Source organism: Triticum urartu, chromosome 1A (genome assembly GCF_056163025.1).
Source record: "Triticum urartu cultivar PI428250 chromosome 1A, HENAU_Tu73, whole genome shotgun sequence".
In the NCBI taxonomy this organism is placed as follows: Eukaryota; Viridiplantae; Streptophyta; class Magnoliopsida; order Poales; family Poaceae; genus Triticum; species Triticum urartu.
The window spans coordinates 560196758-560221955 of NC_141873.1; the positions used below are offsets into that span (position 1 = coordinate 560196758).

General features: G+C 44.3%; 1 protein-coding gene across 2 annotated transcripts; it reads left to right on the forward strand.

Annotated features, from left to right (window-relative positions):
• Window positions 1-20198: 20198 nt before the first annotated feature.
• On the forward strand, window positions 20199-24238 carry LOC125528806 (uncharacterized). 2 transcript variants are annotated; one of them, XM_087531551.1, is made up of 5 exons: window positions 20199-20927; window positions 21489-22373; window positions 22465-22560; window positions 23246-23300; window positions 23803-24238. In XM_087531551.1, the coding sequence occupies exons 1-2, from the start codon at window positions 20673-20675 to the stop codon at window positions 22329-22331; spliced, it is 1098 nt and encodes a 365-aa protein (XP_087387677.1). In that variant the 5' UTR covers window positions 20199-20672; the 3' UTR covers window positions 22332-22373; window positions 22465-22560; window positions 23246-23300; window positions 23803-24238. The 2 variants fall into 2 exon arrangements, with proteins under 2 accessions (XP_087387677.1, XP_087387674.1); XM_087531548.1 differs by having other exon boundaries at window positions 20211-20927; window positions 22480-22560.
• Window positions 24239-25198: the final 960 nt, after the last annotated feature.

The window sequence follows — 25198 nt, forward strand, 5'->3', positions numbered from 1 at the left end:
AAAAGTGCAGCAAGGTAGACCAATCCTTTTGAGGCAAAGGACAAGCCAAAATGGTCTCTTATAATAAGCAAAGCATTCCTGAGGGTACATAGGAATTTCATCTAGTCACTTTCATCATGTTGATTCAATTCGTGTTCGCTACTTTGATAATTTGATATGTGGGTGGACCTGTGCTTAGGTGTTGTTCTTACTTGAACAAACCTCCTACTTATGATTAACCCCCTCGCAAGCATCCACAACTATAAGAAAAGTATTAAGAATAAATTCTAACTATAGCATTAAACTTTTGGATCAATCAGTCCCTTACGGAATAGCGCATAAACTAGGGTTTAAGATTCTGTCACTCTCGCAACCCATCATCTAATAACTACTCCATAATGCATTCCCTTAGGCCCAAATATGGTGAAGTGTCATGTAGTCGATGTACACATGACACCACTAAGGGAATCACAACATACATGCTATCAAAATATCGAGCACATATCAAGTTCACATGATTACTTGCAACATGATTTCTCCCGTGACCTCAAGAACAACAGTAACTACTCATAAGTGATAAACATGCTCAAGATCAAAGGGGGTGTTAAATAGCATAATGGATCTGAACATATAATCTTCCACCAAATAAACCATATAGTAATCAACTACAAGATGTAATCAACACTACTAGTCATCCACAAACACCAATCTATAGTTCTGGTACAAAGATTAAACACAAGAGATGAATTAGGGTTTGAGATGAGATGGTGCTTTTGAAGATGTTGATGGAGATTGCCCTCCCCAAGATGGGAGAGTTGTTGGTGATGATGATGATGATTTCCCCCTATGGGAGGGAAGTTCCCCCGGCGGAATCGCTCCGCCGGAGGGCAAAAGTGCTCCTGCCCAAGTTCCGCCTCGATACGGCGGCGCTCCATCCCAAAAGTCCTCTCTTATTTTTTCTAGGTCAAAATGACTTATATACGAGAAGATGGGCATCGGGGGTGGGCCGAGGGGAGCACAACCCACCAGGGCACGCCTGGGCTCCCTGGCGCTCCCAGGTGGGTTGTGCCCACCTGGTGGGCCCCCTCTGGTACTTATTGGCTCCAATATTCCTCATATATTTCATAAAAAATCCCCGTAAAGTTTCAGCTCATTTGGAGTTCTGCAGAATAGGTGGCCTGACGTAGCTTTTTCAGGTCCAGATTTCCAACTACCGGAATTCTCCCTCTTTGTGTGTACCTTGCATATTATGAGAGAAAAGGCATTAGAATTACTTCAAAAAGCATTATTATGCATAAAGACATCATAAGTAATAGTAGGAAAACATGATGCAAAATGGACGTATCAATCATCCACATCCTCGACATCAATCCCTTCATCCATCTCTTTGCAATGTCGAACCTAGTGTGGATTCATACACCTCTTACATTAATTCACCACTTATTGCCATGGCCACCTTGATTATGCTTGTTGTCTCTACGTACGAGTAAACCTACTAGTTCTTGGGGACATGGAGGAACCCTAGTATATTTATGAGTTGAACGTCGACATATATATGATTATCTTTATATGTTGTGTTAATTATTTTTCATGATGTTGTGTGAAGTTGACCTCAGAACATATGCCTATATGGACTTGAAGGATTTAACTATCCGAGGGAAACGAAGATGAGGTGGTATTGTGGTGCCACAAGCTAGCATCCTCCTTCGCTGAACTTAGATAGGGGAATAGCGGAGATCGCATGGAGCCATGTCGGTGGGGGGGGGTGTCCTTAATCACTGTTGCCTCTATCATGTAGTGGAGGAACAATAGTGGTGTGTCCGATATAGAGCTGCAATAATGGCAGGTACATGTACTTTGCTCTGCCCCACACATAAAAACATATAAAGTGGATTAATTAGTTGACACAGAACTGTGCATTTACACAATTAACTATCATACATACTATGGTGATCTTGGACTCCCTAAGAATGCCTTAACCCTACTACAAATTTCATTGCTCTCTTGTTCTTTACTTTTACTCCTTCTCACTTTAATTCTCAGAACTATCTTGCAATATATTCCCTTCAGTGTCACTTTTGCTCTGAGTCACAATTAATTAACTCGCAGGCTCATTTCTATAAACCTCTATGAGAGGCAAAGACCATTTCCTAGATCTCTATGAGATTGATAGTACTCTTTCTTCAAAAAGGCTATAACTCAGGGGCGTGGCTTAGTTGGGGCAGACCTGGGCGATGGCCCGCCCAAGATTTTGATAAAAAAAATTAACACCTATACTTTTGTAGCTCAACCCAGTAACCATGCAACCTCTATTCAGGCTACTACTCATCGGTGCAAAAGCCAGCATGGTACGAGGAGACGCACTACCTGGTAGTGGTGGCCATCATCCTCCACCTGCAAAAAGATGCAACTGCTTCTGCTCGTCTAGGTTTAGTACCAGCTCACAATAGAGAGCAGCCGCCATAGGTCCAATAGCCATGCAGGAGCAGCCTCACAACGAGCAGCGTCTAGCCGGCGGCCAAGGCAAGCAATCAAGCATTGCATCTTCAATTCCCTTGCAATTACGAGTCTATATAGCATAGTAAATCTAATTTCTTTCCCCAAATCCTGAGTTCGCTAACTCATGGTCTGGTTTTTTTTCCGCTAAAGTATTCTTTACATTCTATAAATTGTAGTGGCAAGCTGCCTTCTTGTTCGGTAATTGCAGACTAATATATACTCCCTCTGTAAACTAATATAAGAGCGTTTACAATACTAAAATAGTGATCTAAACGCTCTTATATTAGTTTACAGAGGGAGTAGTTGTTATTTCCTTCGAGTTGGACCACCCAGGTTTTTCTTCGAAGCTCCACCACCGCTACAACTCAATCATGTGCACTTACAGGACATCACACGTCTGCCATCATCTCATGCTTGTCGTTCTTCTTTGAGTCCTTGTCCGAGACATTACTAGGAGAAAGCTTATAGATAGGATTTTAGCAGTAGCGCTGGTTAGGAGGGCAGCGCTACTGCTACTTAATAGTAGCGCAGGATGGAAACAGGCGCTACAGGTACCAAAGTAGCAGTAGCGCTGGGCCATCGGGCAGCGCTACTGCTAAGTGGCCCCATCACCACCGACAGGGGCTACACGTACTAGTAGCGGTTGGCTGAAACCAGTGCTACCACTAGAGACATAGAAGTAGCGCTGGTCGGCGGCCCACCGCTACCGCTAAGTGTGCACGGTGCCAGCAGGTGGGCCCAACTTAGCAGTAGCGTTGTGCGGCCAGCTAGCGCTACTGCTAATGCTATCTTATCCTCCCCGCCCTGATCAATCACTCTCCCTTCCCACACTCTCACCATCCTATCTCCATCTGCCCCCGCCGTCGTCGCCCGCTGCCACCGTCGCCCGGTATGTCTCCCTCCCACCCTCTCCTTCCATCCCTCCCTTTGACCCGGCCTCTCCCTCCTCCCTTCTCCCTCGCTTCTCCCTCCCTCCGATCGACCCTCTCGCTCCATCCCTCCCTCCATCCCACCCCTCTCCCTCTGTTCCTCTCCCTCCCTCCCTCTCTCCTGCATTGCATAGATAGATGGATAGATAGATGAATAGATAGATGGATAGATAGATGGTTAGAACTATGGTATTTTTGATATATTGCATAGATAGACAGATGGATGGATGGACATATTGATGGATAGATGGATGGATGGATGGATAGATGTTAGGGCTAGAACTAGGGTATTTTTAGTAAATGTAGGTCTTTTCAATTTTATTGTTATTAAGAATTAGTAATAGAATAGAAAATTTTAAGTAAAAAATAGTAATATAATATAAAATTGTTGTTGCCAATTATATTGATGATATAATTTTTCGATCGTTGGACTATGCAAGATTTCTCGCCGTCACGTCTCCCTCTCCCGCTCGGTCCTGTCTCGCCATCGTGAGTACCTCCCGCTCCTCTTTGTTTATTTTTTGGTTAAGTTTTATTTTAATATATATGTAGATGTATGTATGTTTGCTAGAATGGATGCATTATTGATTGTTGCACTTTTGTTGCATTATTGGTTTCAAAAACATGTATATTGCTACCTCTTGAGCACTGCATTGGTTTTCCCTTGAAGAGGAAAGGGTGATGCAGCAAAGTAGCGTAAGTATTTCCCTCAGTTTTTGAGAACCAAGGTATCAATCCAGTAGGAGGCTACGCGCTAGTCCCTCGCACCTACACAAAACAAATAAATCCTCGCAACCAACGTGATAAGGGGTTGTCAATCCCTACATGGTCACTTACGAGAGTGAGATCTGATAGATATGATAAGATAATATTTTTGGTATTTTTATGATAAAGATGCAAAGTAAAATAAAAGGCAATGAAAATAACTAAGTGTTGGAAGATTAATATGATGAAAGATAGACCCGGGGGCCATAGGTTTCACTAGTGGCTTCTCTCAAGAGCATGTATTTTACGGTGGGTGAACAAATTACTGTTGAGCAATTGACAGAATTGAGCATAGTTATGAGAATATCTAGGTATGATCATGTATATAGGCATCACATCCGAGACAAGTAGACCGACTCCTGCCTGCATCTACTACTATTACTCCACACATCGACCGCTATCCAGCATGCATCTAGAGTATTAAGTTCATAAGAACAGAGTAACGCTTTAAGCAAGATGACATGATGTAGAGGGATAAATTCATGCAATATGATAAAAACCCCATCTTGTTATCCTCGATGGAAACAATACAATACGTGCCTTGCTGCCCCTACTGTCACTGGGAAAGGACACTGCAAGATTGAACCCAAAGCTAAGCACTTCTCCCATTGCAAGAAAGATCAATCTAGGAGGCCAAACCAAACTGATAATTCGAAGAGACTTGCAAAGATAAGCAATCATACATAAAAGAACTCAGAAGATCCAAATATTGTTCATAGATAAACTTGATCGTAAACCCACAATTCATCGGTCTCAACAAACACACTGCAAAAGAAGATTACATCGAATAGTCTCCATGAGAGAGGGGGAGAACATTGTATTGAGATCCAAAAAGAGAGAAGAAGCCACCTAGCTAATAACTATGGACCCGAAGGTCTGAGGTAAACTACTCACACATCATCGGAGAGGCTATGGTGTTGATGTAGAGGCCCTCCGTGATCGATGCCCCCTCCGGCGGAGCTCCGGAACAGGCCCCAAGATGGGATCTCGTGGATACAGAAAGTTACGGCGGTGGAATTAGGGTTTTGGCTCCGTTTCTGATCGTTTGGGGGTACGTAGGTATATATAGGAGGAAGGAGTACGTCGGTGGAGCAACAGGGGGCCCACGAGGGTGGAGGGCGCGCCGGGGGGGGGGGGGTAGGCGTGCCCCCTACCTTGTGGCTTCCCTGTTGGTTGCTTGACGTAGGGTCCAAGTCTCCTGGATCATGTTCGTTCTGAAAATCACGTTCCCGAAGGTTTCATTCCGTTTGGACTCCGTTTGATGTTCTTTTTCTGCAAAACTCTGAAATAGGCAAAAAAAAACAGCAATTCTGGGCTGGGCCTCCGGTTAATAGGTTACTCCCAAAAATAATATAAAAGTGAATAATAAAGCCCAATAATGTCCAAAACAGAAGATAATATAGCATGGAGCAATCAAAAATTATAGATACGTTGGAGACGTATCAAGCATCCCCAAGCTTAATTCCTGCTCGTCCTCGAGTAGGTAAATGATAAAAACAGATTTTTTGATGTGGAATGCTACTAGGCATAATTTCAATGTAATTCTTCTTAATTGTGGCATGAATATTCAGATCCGAAAGATTCAAGATAAAAGTTTAATATTGACATAGAAATAATAATATTTCAAGCATACTGACTAAGCAATATGTCTTCTCAAAATAACATGGCCAAAGAAAGTTCATCCCTACAAAATCATATAGTTTAGTCATGCTCCATTTTCGTCACACGAGAATGCTCTCATCATGAAGAACCCCGATGACAAGCCAAGCAATTTTTTCATACTTTAGTAATCTCAAACTTTATAAACCTTCACGCAATACATGAGCATGAGCCATGGATATAGCACTATGGGTGGAATAGAGTATAATGATGGGGGTTATGTGGAGAAGACAAAAAAGGAGAAAGTCTCACATCAACGAGGCTAATCAATGAGCTATGGAGATGCTCATCGATTGATATTAATGCAAGGAGTAGGGATTTCCATGCAACGGATGCACTAGAGCTATAAATGTATGAAAGCTCAACAAAAGAAACTAGTGGGTGTGCATCCAACTTGCTTGCTCACGAAGACCTAGAGCACTTGAGGAGGCCCATTGTTGGAATATACAAGCCAAGTTCTATAATGAAAAATTCCCATTAGTATATGAAAGTGAGAAAACAAGAGACTCTCTATCATGAAGATCATGGTGCTACTTTGAAGCACAAGTGTGGAAAAAAGGATAGTAGCATTGTCCCTTTTCATTTTTTGGGCCTTCTTTTTTTATTTGGCCTTTCTCTTTTTTGGGACAATGCTCTATTAAATGATGATCATCACACTTCTATTTATTTACAACTCAATGATTACAACTCGATACTAGAACAAGGTATGACTCTATATGAATGCCTCCGGCGGTGTACCGAGATATGCAATGAACCAAGAGTGACAAGTATGAAAGAATTATGAATGGTGGCTTTGCCACAAATACTATGTCAACTACATGATCATGCTAAACAATATGACAATGATGAACGTGTCATGATAAACAGGATGGTGGAAAGTTGCATGGCAATATATCTCGGAATGGCTATGGAAATGCCATAATAGGTAGGTATGGTGGCTGTTTTGAGGAAGATATAAGGAGGTTTATGTGTGAAAGAGCGTATCATATCACGGGGTTTGGATGCACCGGCAAAGTTTGCACCAACTCTCAATGTGAGAAAGGGAAATGCACGGTACCGAAGAGGCTAGCAATGATGGAAAGGTGAGAGTGCGTATAATCCATGGACTCAACATTAGTACTAAAGAAATCACATACTTATTGAAAAAATCTACAAGTCATCAAAAACCAAGCACTACGCGCATGCTCCTAGGGGGATAGATTGGTAGGAAAAGACCATCGCTCGTCCCCGACCGCCACTCATAAGGAGGACAATCAAAGAACACCTCATGTTTCAAATTTGTTACATAACGTTTACCATACGTGCATGCTACAGGACTTGCAAAGTTCAACACAAGTATTTCTCAAATTCACAACTACTCAACTAGCACTACTTTAATATCACTACCTCCATATCTCAAAACAATCATCAAGCATCAAACTTCTCTTAGTATTCAAAACACTCATAAGAAAGTTTTTACTAATCTTGAATACCTAGCATATTAGGATTATTTAAGCAAATTACCATGCTATTTAAGACTCTCAAAATAATCTAAGTGAAGCATGAGACATCAACAAATCCACCACCATGCTCTAAAAGATATAAGTGAAGTACTAGAGCAAAACTATATAACTCAAAAGATATAAGTGAAGCACATAGAGTATTCTAATAATTTCCGAATCATGTGTGTCTCTCTCAAAAGGTGTGTACAACAAAGATGATTGTGGTAAACTAAAAATCAAAGACTCAAATCATACAAGACTCTCCAAGCAAAACACATATCATGTGGTGAAATAAAATATAGCTCCAAGTAAAGTTACCGATGGAAGTAGACGAAAGAGGGGATGCCTTCCGGGGCATCCCCAAAATTTGGCTTTTTGGTGTCCTTAGATTATCTTGGGGGTGCCATGGGCATCCCCAAGCTTAGTATCTTGCCACTCCTTGTTCCATAATCCATCAAATCCTTACCAAACTTGAAAACTTCATAACACAAAACTTAAAGTAGAAAATCTCGTGAGCTCCGTTAGCGAAAGAAAACAAAACACCACTTCAAGGTACTGCAATGAACTCATTATTTATTTATATTTGTGTTAAACCTACTTTATTCCAACTTCTCTATGGTTTATAAACTATTTTACTAGCCATAGATTCATCAAAACAAGCAAACAACACACGAAAAACAGAATCTGTCAAAAAAGAACAGTCTGTAGTAATCTGTAGCTAGCGCAAGATCTGGAATCTAAAAAATTCTAAAATAAATTTAGGGACGTGCGGAATTTATCTATTAATCATCTGCAAAAATAATTAACTAAATAGCACTTCCCAAATAAAAATGGCAGCAGTTCTCGTGAGCGCTAAAGTTTCTGTTTTTTACAGCAAGATTAACAAGACTTTCCCCAAGTCCTCCCAACGGTTCTACTTGGCACAAACACTAATTAAACACAAAAACACAACCAAAACAGAGGCTAGATAAATTATTTATTACTAAACAGGAGAAAAAATCGAGGAATAAAAATAAAATTGGGTTGCCTCCCAACAAGCGCTATTGTTTAACGCCCCTAGCTAGGCATAAAAAGCAAGGATAGATCTAGGTATTGCCATCTTTGGTAGGCAATCCATAAGTGGCTCTCATAATAGATTCATAAGGTAATTTAATTTTCTTTCTAGGGAAGTGTTCCATGCCTTTCCTTAACGGAAATTGGAATCTAATATTTCCTTCCTTCTGTAGCGACCCGACCCAAAATCGGTCAAGTCTCTGTGTAGCTGTACCATCCCAAGATCATGCTGGCACACACAGTACATTGATGAAAAGATTCAAAGTTCAATCACACCTGAATTTATTACACGATTCTCATATCGAGTCTTTATTACAATAGAATAAATTCGGCCGAAGGCCAACTCATGAGAAATAAACTAAATAAAGCCGCGGAAGCGTAGACGAATAGCGAGTCCATCCGACTCCATAGGGCAATCGCCAAGCGTAGATCGTAGCCTCACTCCTGGTCAGAAAAATCCTCTACAAAATAAGATGTTGCAGCCATGTAGGTCAGCATTTTGAATATGCCGGCAAGTCATAGAGAGAACAACAATAAAATTTCTAACACTATATGCAATTTGGCTGTGGGGCTCTAAGTTTTATGTTTTTGCGAAAAAGCCAATTTTTCCCTATAACAAAGGACTTGCTTGCAATTACTACAAAATGTTGGTTGTTGTTGAGATGGTTCCGCCAACCAATGTCTCATTCCCAATTATTAAATAACCCCTCAATTAATTTAGTTCGGTGTTGAGATTTCCGAAATACTCCAATTTCCAGAGGCTCATTTGTCCGTAACCGGGGACACGGCTAATCGATTAGGTTGTTACTCTACAGAGTCTTGTGCACTTTACCCGCAAGAATCGTTCCCTCCTTTATGTCCTCGCACTGCCTGGTGTTTGAAGATGGGATGAACGAAACAGGGTCTTCCATAGAGTTTTTCTGAGCACTGCCGGTACCCATCCATGTCCTACCGTTCTTCTACATCTGCTGGCACGGTCCGTCCAGAGTCACGCCTAGGGTCAACCCAGCCAGAGCCCATAATGGCTTGCGGCTGCACAGGTAAGCTTCCGGTCAAGGTGTATCCATCCGTCTCTTCGTGGCTGGGTGAAGCTTTCCGCAAGATGTCATGGCGCTCCTCCATGCATCCCGGCCATCCGCTGGTTCCTCCAGGGTACCCGTCAACCTTCCTCCACCCAGTAGTGAATTTGAAGTCCATCTTGAGCTTGAAGTCATGGGGTTGTCATCATCTTGACTCTCACATCTCCCTTATGAATCACTCAACCAACCCCGTCTACAAGCATAGCAAAATAACTACATCGTCCCGGGCAATGGTAACAAGGGTAACTGGGTTCATCCTACCTCATGATACTACTCAAGAACATAACTTAAAATTCTCCAACTGCATGCATGGTGGGGAGGAAAGATTCTAATGCAACAAAATCATAGGTATTGTAAAACATGATCAAATAACTTGCCTGGCTGACGGTCTTCAAACGCTAGTGACTCGAGATAGCAAGCTTCGCACTCCGAAAATTCTATCGAGTCAAACAATAGCACAAATAAGTATTGCACTAATGACATACCAGCAAACTGAAGGAAAACACACAATCACTCAAACCAAAATCGAAGAAAACTCAAGGAAAACAAAAATCAAGGTTTCCATCACATCAAGCTACAACAAAGAAATAGTTTTAACCTACTAACACTTTTCTTTACAGATCCAAAACAATGGTTTTACTAACTAACATAAAGGAAAATAGCATACAAACTAGGTGCAAAAAGATTCAAACCAATATCTATTATAGAACTCATGTTATACCTAAAACAAAACTATTAAGAAAATAAAATAAAACTTTTTATTTTGCTGTAAATAAATGTTCACTCTCTATAACTACAGAAACTAATCTAAAATAAATTATAACATAGGAAAAATAAAATTTAAAAATAACTAGACCAGCAGAAACTAACAGCAAGCTAAATAAACTAGAAAAGCTTGTTTTCACATAAAATCTATTTTTAATAAAGACTAAAAATGCCCAAATAAATTCCTACTGCTAGACAAAGTCAAAACAAAGCAGTGACAAAAAGAATCACTAAACAAAAATAATCCTAACTCAATTTATAGCAGAAAAACTAATCTGACTAAAACTAATATAAAACAATTTTTAAAAACCTAAACATGGCCGAATCTAATTTCTACAGCAACTATAGGAAATTTTCAAACTAGAGTAAAAAGAATCAACTAAAAATATTAAATAACTTAAAAGATATAGATTTTTCAAGACTGGAACTATTCTGTTTTAAAAACAGAAACTAAAATAAAACTAAACAAAGCTAACACGCTAATGGGCTGAGAGGTAAGCGATCGGAAACTAAATAGCGCTCGGGCGATAAATAGACTAAACCGTGCACGCGCTTAATAATAGAAAACCGACCGGTTCGATCTAACTAAACCAGGTAAATAAACCGGAAACAAACTGTGAACTAAAACCGGTCTAATAAAATAACCTAACCCTTTGCTACTCTAATCTAAGCCGTGCCTTGCAGATCGAACGGTGTAGGGGGTCCGGTGGCTTACAGCGGCAACGATGAACGACGGCGGCTCGGGCGACGGTGGCGGGAGGGTCCTCCGGTGGTCTGGGGCGGCGGCGGAGTCGTCGGGCGGGTGCGGCAGCTCGAGTGGAGGTCGGGGATGGAGTCAGGGGAGCTCGGGGACGACGGAGGTGGTCGGGGCGACGTCGACTACTCCCTGGTGAGCTGCAGCTCCGGCGAGCGGCGGTCGAGCTCGGGGGCGACGGCTTCGGTGGTTCCTGGGTGATGAAAAGGTGTCAAAGAGGTGCAGAAGGTAGTGGAGGTTCGGGTGAAGGTGCTGGGAGGGGCAGAGAGGGCTCACCGGCGTCGGGTGTGGCGGCGAACCGAGGCGGCGATGGCGAGATGCGTTTGGCGACGGCGGTGGCTGTGGTGGGTTTTGGAGTAGGGTTTTTAGGGGGATCGACAGAGGAGGCCGAGGGGTATTTATAGGGCACCTTCGTGGAGCAGGGGGCGACTCGGGATCGTGATCTCGTTGAATTCGGACGCGGCAGCGGCGTCGAACGCGCTCTGGCGCGGCATAGCATGGGCGAGGGGAAAGAGAAGGGGTGGGGATGAGGGCGGGCCCCGCGGGTCAGTGGGAGAGGGAGAGAGGAGAGCGAGCGGGCGACCGAGGGGAGAGGGGTTCGGGCGTGCGCTGCGCTGGGGCAGGCCGGCTCGGTTGCTGGTGGGCTGCGGCTCAGCGCTGCTGGGCCGGTTGGCCTGGCTGGCGCCTTGGACCCCCCTTTTTTTTGAAATACCACACAGAGAGAAAACTAATTATAGGTAAACCTATAATATTTTTATATAGTACATATATATATATATATCAAAATTCTCAGGGGAATTAATCCTATAGCGTGGACATTTTTATAGAGGCAAAACAGAAACTAAAAAAAACATTTTCTGCAAACTCCAAATAAAATTCAAATTTGAGGTGTCATTTTTTTGGAGTGTCATGTTAGCTCCTCTCATACTTTTCTCAAGTATTTGTCAGGGATATTGAGGTAGATTTTTAAATGCCAAGTTGAATCCAAATTCAACAAAATTCAAAAGCCTCTGAAAATTTCCAAATGCCACTCAATTCAAACAAAATGTTCGAACATCTCATATGCTCCGTGTCTCTCAAAACGCTTTTGGAGCCCCGGTTCTAAGCTGTAAAGCATGCCGCACTGAACGAGGGAGTAGTCATCGGTACGTGCCTGCCAAGCGTTCATAACGTCTTGTTCTGCAGGGAGAACAGGTGCGTCACCTAGCAGTGCTCGTAGGACATAATCTTTCTTGGCAGCTATGAGGATGATCCTCAGGTTCCGGACCCAGTCCGTGTAGTTGCTGCCATCGTCTTTCAGCTTGGTTTTCTCTAGGAACGCGTTGAAGTTGAGGACTATGTTGGCCATTTGATCTACAAGACATATTGTAAATATTTCAGACTAAGTTCATGATAATTAAGTTCATCTAATCAAATTATTCAATGAACTCCCACTTAGATTGACATCCCTCCAGTAATCTAAGTATAACATGATCCGAGTTAACTAGGCCGTGTCTGATCATCACGTGAGACGGACTAGTCAACATCGGTGAACATCTTCATGTTGATCGTATCTTCTATACGACTCATGCTCGACCTTTCGGTCTTCTGTGTTCCAAGGCCATGTCTGTACATGCTAGCCTCGTCAAGTCAACCTAAGTGTTTACATGTGTAAATCTGTCTTACACCCGTTGTATGTGAACGTTAGAATCTAACACCCGATCATCACGTGGTGCTTCGAAACAACGAACTGTCGCAACGGTGCACAGTTAGGGGGAACACTTTCTTGAAATTATTATGAGGGATCATCTTATTTACTACCGTCATTCTAAGTAAACAAGATGCAAAAACATGATAAACATCACATGCAATCAAATAATAATAGTGACATGATATGGCCAATATCACATAGCTCCTTTGATCTCCATCTTGGGGCTCCATGATCATCTTGTCACCGGCATGACACCATGATCTCCATCATCGTGTCTCCATGAAGTTGCTCGCCAACTATTACTTCTACTACTATGGCTAACGCGTTTAGCAATAAAGTAAAGTAATTTACATGGCGTTTCTCAATGACACACAGGTCATACAAAAAAGTAAAGACAACTCCTATGGCTCCTGCCGGTTGTCATACTCATCGACATGCAAGTCATGATTCCTATTACAATAGCATGAACATCTCATACATCACATATATATCATTCATCATTCATCACAACTTTGGCCATATCATATCACAAAGCACTTGCTGCAAAAACAAGTTAGACGTCCTCTAATTGTTGTTGCAAGTTTTACGTGGCTGAAATAGGGTTCTAGCAAGAACGTTTTCTTACCTACGTGAAAGCCACAATGTGATTTGTCAACTTCTATTTACCCTTCATAAGGACCCTTTTCATCGAATCCGCTCCAACTAAAGTGGGAGAGACAGACACCCGCCAGCCACCTTATGCAACTTGTGCATGTTAGTCGGTGGAACCGGTCTCACATAAGCGTACGTGTAAGGTTGGTCCGGGCCGCTTCATCCCACAATACCGTTGAAGCAAGATAAGACTAGTAGCGGTAAGAAAGTTGACAACATCAACGCCCACAACAAATTGTGTTCTACTCATGCAAGAGAACTACGCATAGACCTAGCTCATGATGCCACTGTTGGGGAACGTTGCAGAAAACAAAAAATTTCCTATGGTTTCACCAAGATCCATCTATGAGTTCATCTAGCAACGAGTGATCGGATTGCATCTACATACCTTTGTAGATCACACGCGGAAGCGTTCAAAGAACGGGGATGAGGAAGGCGTACTCGACGTGATCCAAATCACCGGAGATCCTAGCGCCGAACGGACGGCACCTTCGCGTTCAACACACGTACGGTCAGCGTGACGTCTCCTCCTTCTTGATCCAGCAAGGGGAAGGAGAGGTTGAGGAAGATGGCTCTAGCAGCAGCACGACGGCGTGGTGGTGATGGAGCTGCAGTACTCCGGCAGGGCTTCGCCAAGCTCTATGGAGGAGGAGGATGTGTTGGAGAGGGAGAGGGAGGCACCAAAGGCGTGGATGGAGAGGCCCTCCTTCCCCCATTATATATAGGGAGCCAAGGGGCGGGGGGCGCCGGCCCTAGGAGATCCAATCTCCTAGGGGGGCGGCGGCCAAGGGAGGAGTCCCTCCTCCCCAAGGCACCTCGGAGGTGCCTTCCCCCTTTGGGACTCTTCCCTTCCTTAACCCTAGGCGCATGGGCCTCTTGGGGCTGGTGTCCTTGGCCCATGCAGGCCAAGGCGCACCCCCTACAGCCCATGTGGCCCCCCGGGGCAGGTGGCCCCACCCGGTGGCCTCCGGGACCCTTCCGGTGGTCCCGGTACAATACCGGTGACCCCGAAACTTGTCCGATGGCCGAAATAGCACTTCCTATATATAATTCTTTACCTCCGGACCATTCCGGAACTCGTCGTGACGTCCGGGATCTCATTCGGGACTCTGAACAACATTCGGGTTACTGCATATACATATCCCTACAACCCTAGCGTCACCGAACCTTAAGTGTGTAGACCCTACGGGTTCGGGAGACATGTAGACATGACCGAGATCGCTCTCCGGTCAATAACCAACAGCGGGATCTGGATACCCATGTTGGCTCCCACATGCTCCTCGATGATCTCATCGGATGAACCACGATGTCGAGGATTCAAGCAACCCCGTATACAATTCCCTTCGTCAATCGATATGTTACTTGCCCGAGATTCAATCGTCGGTATCCCAATACCTCGTTCAATCTCGTTACCAGCAAGTCACTTTACTCGTACCGTAATGCATGATCCCGTGACCAGACACTTGGTCACTTTGAGCTCATTATGATGATGCATTAACGAGTGGGCCCAGTGATACCTCTCCGTCATACGGAGTGACAAATCCCAGTCTTGATCCGTGTCAACCCAACGGACACTTTCGGAGATACCCGTAGTATACCTTTATAGTCACCCAGTTACGTTGTGACGTTTGGTACACCCAAAGCACTCCTACGATATCCGGGAGTTACACGATCTCATGGTCTAAGGAAAAGATACTTGACATTGGAAAACTCTAGCAAACGAACTATACGATCTTGTGCTATGTTTAGGATTGGGTCTTGTCCATCACATCATTCTCCTAATGATGTGATCTCGTTATCAATGACATCCAATGTCCATAGTTAGGAAACCATGACCATCTGTTGATCAACGAGCTAGTCAACTAGAGGCTTACTAGGGACATGTCGGTGTCTATTATTCACACATGTATTACGATTTCCGGATAACACAATTATAGCATGAACAAAGACAATTATCATGAACAAGGAAATATAATAATAATGCTTTTATTATTGCCTCTAGGGCATATTTCCAACACAATATTATCGAGGATTATGGTGGAGGAGGGCACCACACACGGCTAATAGATCTCAAGGATCAATTGTTGTGTCTAGAGGTGCCCTCCTTCCCCCGTATATAAAGGAGCAAGGGGGAGGGGCGGCCGGCCAGGAGGAGGCGCGCCAGGGAGGAGTCCTACTCCTACCGGGAGTAGGACTCCCTCCTTTCCTTGTCCAACTAGGAGAGGGGGAAGGAAGGGAGAGAGGAGAGAAAGGAAAGGGGGGCGCCGCCCCTCCCTCCTTGTCCAATTCGGAATAGAGGGGGAGGGGGCGCGCAGCCTGCCCTGGCCGCCCCTCCTCTGCTCCACTTTGGGCCCATGAGGCCCATTAACCCCCGGGGGGGTTCCGGTAACCCTCGGTACTCCGTTTTATATCCGATAACTCCCGGAACCAGTCCTGTGTCCGAATATAGTCGTCCAATATATCAATCTTTATGTCTCGACTATTTCGAGACTCCTCGTTATGTCCGTGATCACATCTGGAACTCCAAACAACCTTCGATACATCAAAATATATAAACTCATAGTGAAACTGTCATCGTAACGTTAAGCGTGCGGACCCTACGGGTTTGAGAACAATGTAGACATGACCGAGACACGTCTCCGGTCAATAACCAATAGCGGAACCTGGATGCTCATATTGGTTCCTACATATTCTACGAAGATCTTTTATCGGTCAGACCGCATAACAACATACGTTGTTCCCTTTGTCATCGGTATGTTACTTGCCCGAGATTTGATCGTCGGTATCTCAATACCTAGTTCAATCTCGTTACCGGCAAGTCTCTTTACTCGTTCCGTAATACATCATCCCGCAACTAACTTATTACTTGCAATGCTTGCAAGGCTTATGTGATGTGCATTACCGAGAGGGCCCAGAGATACCTCTCCGACAATCGGAGTGACAAATCCTAATCTTGAAATACGCCAACCCAACAAGTACCTTCAGAGACACCTGTAGAGCACCTTTATAATCACCCAGTTACATTGTGATGTTTGATAGCACACAAAGTGTTCCTCCGGTAAACGGGAGTTGCATAATCTCATAGTTATAGGAACATGTATAAGTCATGAAGAAAGCAATAGCAACAAACTAAACGATCAAGTGCTAAGCTAACGAAATGGGTCAAGTCAATCACATCATTCTCCTAATGATGTGATCCCGTTAATCAAATGATAACTCATGTCTATGGTTAGGAAACATAACCATCTTTGATCAACGAGCTAGTCAAGTAGAGGCATACTAGTGACATTATGTTTGTCTATGTATTCACACATGTATTATGTTTCCGGTTAATACAATTCTAGCATGAATAATAAACATTTATCATGATATAAGGAAATAAATAATAGCTTTATTATTGCCTCTAGGGCATATTTCCTTCAAAAACCAATCGCATCATACAAATCAGAGTTCACACCCATAATGATGCCACCAGCCGAACCAACTGAAGGCAAAGGATGCCAAATAAATTTCTTATTACCAACAATAAGACGCAGAAAACTACCAGGAATATCTTACTTTTTAGCTTGAGGGAAGCCAACAAAGTTACATTACTACTTTTAGTTAGATCACAAAGGGGCACTTTTTTTACCAGATTGACTCGGATTCTAACATTCCAAAGACCTATCATGAAATTTTAAAAGGGTGCGAGAAGCCACAAGTCTAAAATCTAGTCACCAGAGGAGATGGTTTACTAAAAATCAGCATTGCCCCTAAATTAGCAAGACCATGACCAATAGTAGGAGAATTAAACTGAGAAGATACATTATGATAATTACTCAATGGAGTATCACGCAACCCAATTTCAGGGTTATTATTAGCAAAAGCTAATCAATTAACACTCTCAGGATCAATCATCTCTCCAACTATTTTAAAGCATTCCTCATTATTACTTCCAATATCAATGTTCATTTTGGCAGTTTGAGAAACAAGAGTATCAGGGTCTAAAACATCAAAATAATACCTTGAAAGGAGAACCGGGGGTGGGTTTCTAGACTTTTCTTCATTTTATATGTTGCTGCTTTTTCCATGATGTCACACGCCCATGTTTTTGAATTGGGTACCAGAAGTGACATCACTCTTTCTTTCCTTCTCATTCGGAGGGACCTCATCAAGAGAGGGTAACAAGGATCTCTTAATAGAGCCTAGATTCATAACATCAATAATTTTCGAGAGACAACTCCCAAATCATGTTTTTTAAATAACATCATTCTCCTCATCAGATTCACTTTCTTCCATAGATTTGAGCACAATAAAGCAATAATCATGATGAGCAGACTTTTGACTAGCAGAAGCTCCAACTCCACCAGTACAAACCACAGGAGAATGGGACAAGCTCAACTCAACCTCCATTTCAGGTTGGTCACCTATGGGGTCATCGCATGATTTCTTACTTTTCTCCTCCAACAGAAACTGGTCCATTAGTAGAAAATGGAGCTTTAAAACCGGTTCGTAAGGGCCTTTAGTGCCGGTTCTGGTGGGCACTAAAGCCCCCCTTTAGTACCGGTTCGGCACGAACCGGCGCTAAAGTGCCACCACGTGGCGTGAGCTCGCGCCCTGGTATGGGGGACCTTTAGTACCAGTTGGTGTTACCAACCGGTACTAAAGGTTTTTTTTTGAAATTTTTTTTATTTTTATTTTTTCGATTTTTAATTTTTTTAAATTATTTGGTGATTTAGTCTCTAATCACCTCTCTTAACTGCTCAAGTGTGGATCACTCATTCCAAATCATCTAACTTCCCGACCGGTCACCCATCCCTCTCACTACTCCAGCCCGAGCACGCTTAACTTTCGGGTTCTATTCTCCTTCGTTTCCAAGTCTGCACTTGTTGTTTTCCTGACAATAGTAAGATGCCAATCCTATTAACCCTCAGGAGTTTAGCTTGAGCATGAAGTCACACATTTCACTATTTGAGTTTGAAACTATTATTCTAAAAAACAGTAATTATTTAGTAACACTAATATTTCTTGAATAAGTTTGACCATAGTTTGACCACAGTTTGACCAGATTTGACCAAAATTCAAAAAATTGAAATAATTATTTAGTAACAATAATATTCTTGAATAATTATGTAGTAACATTAATACTTCTTGAATAAGTAGTTTGACCAGATTTAACAATTTTTTTTAAAAAAAACTTAAATTTGACCTTATCTTTTTTTCCTTTTGGAATTTGAGGATTCTAAAAAATTGCAAACAGGCCGTAGGCGGTCTCCATTGGATGCGGATTTTCGTCCTGAATTTTTTGATATATTATACGTTTTTTTTCCGACATCGTATGCAAAAGTTATAGCCGTTTTACATTTTCCCTACACTTTTTGCAAAACATGTCCAAATTTAAGTTTTCAAATTTTCCTAACTAGTAGATGTAGTAATATAACTACCTCTCGAAGGATTTTATTTTTTGAAGTTTTTATCGTTTTCTTTTGATTTTTTCAGAACTGAAATGGCGACACACGGGGGGGGGGGGGGGGGGGGTAGAGTTTGAAAATTGTCCTATAGTGCCGGTTTGTGTCACAAACCGGTACTATAGGTCAGACCCCTTTAGTACCGGTTCATGGCACAAACCGATACTAAAGGTTAGCCCTTTAGTACCGGTTTGTGACACGAACCGGTACTAAAGGTGATCGTGGGGCCCCGGCCTGACGCCTGCCTGCCATCACCCCTTTAGTACCGGTTCGTGGCACGAACCGGTACTAAAGGTTCAACACGAACCGGCATTAATGCATAGCCGTTCGAACCGGCACTAATGGTACCATTAGTGCCGGCTCAAATTCAAACCGGCACTAATGTGCTTCACGTTTGACCCTTTTTCTACTAATGGTCATGCATAATTGCATATCATCAGACAAGAAATGAGAATGAATATAAATTGCAGGCATGGAGAGATGTGAAGCACTCTTCTCTTTAGAGGTAATGGATCTATTTGCAACATCAAGCTCATCTATAGCTTTCTCATCTTCTCCCAACTCAGTGACTCCCATGGACATCTTGTCTCTCTCAGTTAATTCTATGTCAACATCTTCATTCTCAATGTCCTCATCCAGATCATCATATCAATATCACCAATTTGCTCAAAGCCCTCCACCTTTTAGGATAACATAAATTTTTTCTTCTTCATTTCCATCAATGTTGAAAGGGGATTTTACAAGGGTCTCTGCAAGCAACCTTAACTCCCACAATCTTTTTTTGTGAACATGCCATTTCAATCAACATCAGTTAAAATACCAAAACAAGAGGCCACTTGATCAAAAACTTTCCAGGTGCACCATACCACTAAGCGGGTAAGCCCTGAATGGACATCCAAGTTTCAATTAATTCACCAAAGGATCCACACATGTGCTTTCCGTCGTTCAGTAATTTTGACCAGATTATGGATGTGTGCTACTTTCTTAGGGCAGATATCATGGAAGCACGTAGCTAGCCCTAATTAGACTCTCAAAATGGCAGCACGGACACAGCCAGCTCGAGTGAGCTAGCTAGCTAGTAGTGGATCATTAGCAATCCGATCGATCAGCAGGTGACATTCAGAAGTCAAGACATTCCCAGCTATCACCGCCGGCGGCGCGCGCGGCAACGAGCATGCTTGCCAAGTGCGCGATGCAGCCGAGCCGGGTCGAACCAGGGCCGCCGTCCGTATGTCGCTGGAGCGCGCGGCGGGACGGACGCTGATGCGCGGCCACGAGATAGCTCCCCGGCGACCCTATATATGGCTAGGTGGCTAGGACTAGGAGGTAGCATGTCGCAGCAGGTGAAGAGCGCGGGGGACGCGGCTAGCCCGGCCGGCACCCTCTGGCGGCGGCGGGAGCACGCTCGAGGGTTAGAGGCGTAGAGCTTGGCGGGAGAGCGATCGAGCGAGCTAGCGTGCGGCACGGTCGTGACGGCGCCTTGCCGGCCGAGCGCGCGCGCGGAGGACCCTCTCGGCTTCTCGAGACAGGCGCCGGCCGAGAGCTTGAGAGCAGAGAGACGGACGGGGCCGGAAGAGAGCTCCGTCGACGGACTGCGCGGCGGCCGGAGGTGGCACAGGGGCCAGACCCGGGGCGGCCGGCGACCAAGTCGAGGATGGAGATCGCGGCAGGGGCAGGCCGGCGTGCACGCGCCGCGGAGGCGGAGGCGGCTCGGGGCAGGGATGGAGGAAGGGAGGGAGAAGGGTAGCTAGCTAGGTCGGCCCAAGCAAATAGTATAAACAGACACCACCTCGCCCGACCCACTCACACTCTCACCTTCGTCTCGACCTCTTCTGATCCATCTCGTGCCGCCGCCCCAGCCCAAATCCCGAACCCTAGCCAGCGCCCCCGGCCCCCAGCCCAGATCCCTCCCCGCGCCGCCATGCGGATCCGCAGGTCTGCCGCCCGCCTGCTCGGCTCCGCCTACTCCGCCCCCGCGCCGCCGCAACCAGACCTCCCGCTTCCGCCCCCGCCCCCGCCCCCGCCCCCGCCGCCGCCAGTGCTGGAGCCCTGCTCCTCCCACGCGGGGGGCGACGGGTTCACGGCCGGGGGCGGGGGGACCTCCTCCGCGGAGCGGTGCGAGCTCAGCCGGTCGCCGTGGGAGCTCATGGCCCAGCTCGACCCCTCCGATCCCAAGGTCAGCACCACCTACCTCCCTCCCTACACGCTCTCCTCCGCGTGGCGTCCGCGCCCCTAGCTCACTCTGCTCCGTGTGGCGTCCGCGCTCCTAGCCCGCCTCTCCGGCAGAGGTCCCGTCCGGTTCTCGCCGCCCGCGCCGTCTGGTTCGTGCATGTCACTAGGGTTCCTCTGCGGCTTCGGGTGGGCGTGCCGCGTGCCCGGTGGTGGGGTTGATCTCTAGCGCGCGTTAGCTACCGTTCCCTCCTTGTAATTTGTGGCCGGCGGCGCCGCTAGGGGTTGGAATCGTCGAAATGGCCGCCGCCACGGGTTGGGGTCGCGGAGATTGCCGCCGCTATGGGTTGAGGTCGCGGAGATGGGCCCCGCTACGGGTTGGGGTTCGAACCGCGGAGATGGCCGCCGCTACGGGTTGGGGTCGCGGAGACGGCGTCCGGCCGGCCGGATTGAACCTGACAAGATCCACGCTCCATTTCAGCACAGTAGGCAGGCAGCTGGGGGAGGGGAAACATATTTGCGCTCTGCACTTTTGACTAACCTGCACTTTTGATTTTTCATTCTTCAGGAGGTGGAACACTTCATGGGGAAATACTTCGTCAGTGTCCCATGCCGGACGAGCTGGCTCTTCCAGGCCAGCATTCTTGCCGCCTCCATCAAGGGGGAGGAAGAAGGGGAGGGGAAGGGGGAGGACATGGCAGGAGATATGGCTGACGAGGTCTTTGCCAAACGGCGGCAGAAGGTTGCCAAGAAGAAGAGGACAGTCATGGAAAACAGAGGGGGTGAGAAGAATGCGTGGGGGCATAAGAAGACCACTGAGGTTCAGAGTGATGACGACGATTTCGTGGCTGACGGAGGAGGAGAACTTTGGGTGTGCAAGAAGAATGACGGCAAGAGGAGGTTTTGCCGCCGGCCGGTGAGCCAGCCTGATTCCTTTTGCATATATCACTCAGATCTTAAGTCTGCGCTGCCGCCGACTTCATCAGCGGCCTCCAAACCCTCCAGCAGCGCCAAGCCACGTAAGAGGAGGCGTGTCGATGCAGGTGAGGGGTACTTATACTACGCCGGGTTCGGCCCGTCCCTCAGCAAGAGGCAGAGATCAAGCAGCAATGTACTGGAATCTTTACCTGATGAGCAAGAGGAGGAGGCACTGCCTGAAGAGCATACTGCAGGTCCAGCCCAAACTGTTGATGCAGACCATCAAGCGGCATCAGCACGCGTTGATGAGCCTAGGTGTGATGAGTTGGCCGGGATTGCGGGCGGCGACGAGGAGAGCAGCGACGACGCACTTGGCTGCAACGATGAACCCCGGGTTGTTGGCGTCAACGGCAACATCAAGAGGAAGAGCCCGTTTAAGAAGAGGTGGAGGAAGCCTGTGAAAGCTCGCTCACTCAAGTCATTGATGTGTTAGCACACTTATACCTGTACATGCATGCCCAATTGGTTCTCCATGGTACGTATTCATGGGTACTACTTTATCCAAAAAATCACACTACCATGGTGTTAGTGTGTTTGTAATATATTGTTCCTTAAATTTAATTCAGAAGCATACATGACAGATTCAGGTAGAGCTTGGCAGGATATTCAGATCATGGAAGATACCAACTCTGCTATGGATGAAGAATCCAATGCTTTACAAGGTACTGCAGTATACTCGAGTAATTTGTTAGGACTTAGGTGTGGTATTGGTTTATTTTGATCTGATGCTAGGCATAGTATTTAGACTGCTAGGGGACAAGTCGAGTCAGCAGTGCTAGTAGGTTGTAGTAGCGATTTCTTATCACTGCCAACTTCATCTACATTCCTCTCTGCAGTTCTTTAGGACCAAGACTGACATGGTTAGGGCCTGTACCATAGAGGTTGGGATTTTTGGACAGAGTATGCAGAGTTCACACATCTCCCCATGAAGAGATCAATAAAATTCCTCTAACTTTCACCTTATTTTCAAGCTATTTGATCAGATAATAGGCATCAATGCATTTTTAGGAGATATTATGATAATATTGAACTATATTGGCGTATGTGGACTGTAATTTGAGTTTGCAAGGCTCATTAATAGTACATCCTATTTGACGCCACAACTCACTTCTGTTTATTCTGTTGCAGTCACTTGTATCTTGGTATTTTCCTTATTCCTTAAACATAAGCTAACACATGCAGTTTTGCGAAGTTTTCTGTTAAGTTCTCTGTTTTTATTCGTTTTCTTCAAGCTACATTTATCTGTATGCTAGCTCACACTGTCAAGTTCTCTGTTTTTATTTGTTTTCTTTAAGCTACTTTTATCTGAATGCTAGCTAACACATGATGACATTTGTATCCTTGCAGCCCTTGTGACGGAACTGACAGAGAAACTGGTTGCTGAAAGCAAATATCATTTGAGGTCCCTCCTTTTCCATTACCTAGTTCCTCACTATTGTTTTGTCAGTATATGCATGGGCGTGGGCTCAAGCAACAGCAATAACAGTGCCATGTTGTATTACCTGTTATCTATATTTTTTTAAAAGTTTTGATTTATTTGATTAGGATTATCATCGAAAGTGTATGTTTGAATCAGTGAATCAGGATTATATCCTAGCAGTTGGTTTATTTCGGTTCGATGCTAGGCATAAGTATTTAGACTTGTAGGGGACTGGTCGAGTCAGCACCTTACAAGTCAACTAAATAGCAGTGGTTGTAGGTTGTAGTAGCGATTCGTTATCACTGCCAACTTCATCTACATTTCTCTTTGCAGTTTTTTAGGACTGAAACTGACATGATTAGGTCCTGTAGCATACAGGTTGGGGGGAAAATAGTGTTAACTGTGGATCTCGTGGCCAACTAGAAACAAACAAATTGATGGCATATAAACTGGATATTGGCTCAACCTGTGGTCTTTATCGCAGGCAAGGAACCAAGCAGAAAGCCATAAACAGGTGGGGTTGTTCCAGCAAGTAATGGACGAAGTTTCCGTTGGGATGGTGGCCTGTTGGGCGGACATAATCAATCAATAGGACTGAAGGGGTGCAGCAAGCCTGGGGTGCTGGAAAATGAAGAACCGCCTGACACCGTATCAACAACAACATATGAAGCTCTGTCTATGCTCTGAACTTTATCCTACCCTGGCAGGAGGATGACATCCATCTCTTTATCCTGTCCTGTGGAAGAACCCATATGGTTTTGTAATAGTGTAGTATACTGTATCAGGTTGTGGAAAAATGTTTGTGGGCGAAGGTTCTCTTATGTTATGCGGCGTCGTAAACGAGTCGAGTGGATAGCAATGATGTATTCAGTGTGAAGAATGGGTTCAGCAGTCAGCACCATGTTTTTCTTTTTCCTTTTTCTATAGTACCGGACATAGATAAAAACATTTGTCTGCTGCTCACTGAAACAGGGGAGGCGCACGGCAGTGCCCAATTTCAGCATAAAACCATTATCCATCCAGTGCCAACTGCCAGCAAGATACTCCCTCCGTCTGGAAATACTTGTCATTAAAATGGATAAAAAGGAAATATATCTAAACGTATTTTAGTTTTAGATACATCTTTTTTTATCCATTTTGATGACAAGTATTTTCGGATGAAGGGAGTACATGTCCAGTGCGAGGTAAAACTGAAAAGAAAAGAAAATATACTTGTCATTAAAATGGATAAAAAGGAAATATATCTAAACGTATTTTAGTTTTAGATACATCTTTTTTTATCCATTTTGATGACAAGTATTTTCGGATGAAGGGAGTACATGTCCAGTGCGAGGTAAAACTGAAAAGAAAAGAAAATATACTTGTCATTAAAATGGATAAAAGGAAATATATCTAAACGTATTTTAGTTTTAGATACATCTTTTTTTATCCATTTTGATGACAAGTATTTTCGGATGAAGGGAGTACATGTCCAGTGCGAGGTAAAACTGAAAAGAAAAGAAAATATACTTGTCATTAAAATGGATAAAAGGAAATATATCTAAACGTATTTTAGTTTTAGATACATCTTTTTTTATCCATTTTGATGACAAGTATTTTCGGATGAAGGGAGTACATGTCCAGTGCGAGGTAAAACTGAAAAGAAAAGAAAATATACTTGTCATTAAAATGGATAAAAGGAAATATATCTAAACGTATTTTAGTTTTAGATACATCTTTTTTTATCCATTTTGATGACAAGTATTTTCGGATGAAGGGAGTACATGTCCAGTGCGAGGTAAAACTGAAAAGAAAAGAAAATATGCTGACGTCTGTTGAATGGACAGGCAGGTGTGGTTAGGTAACTGTAGTCCATCACACCGTGTCAGTTAACTGTAGAT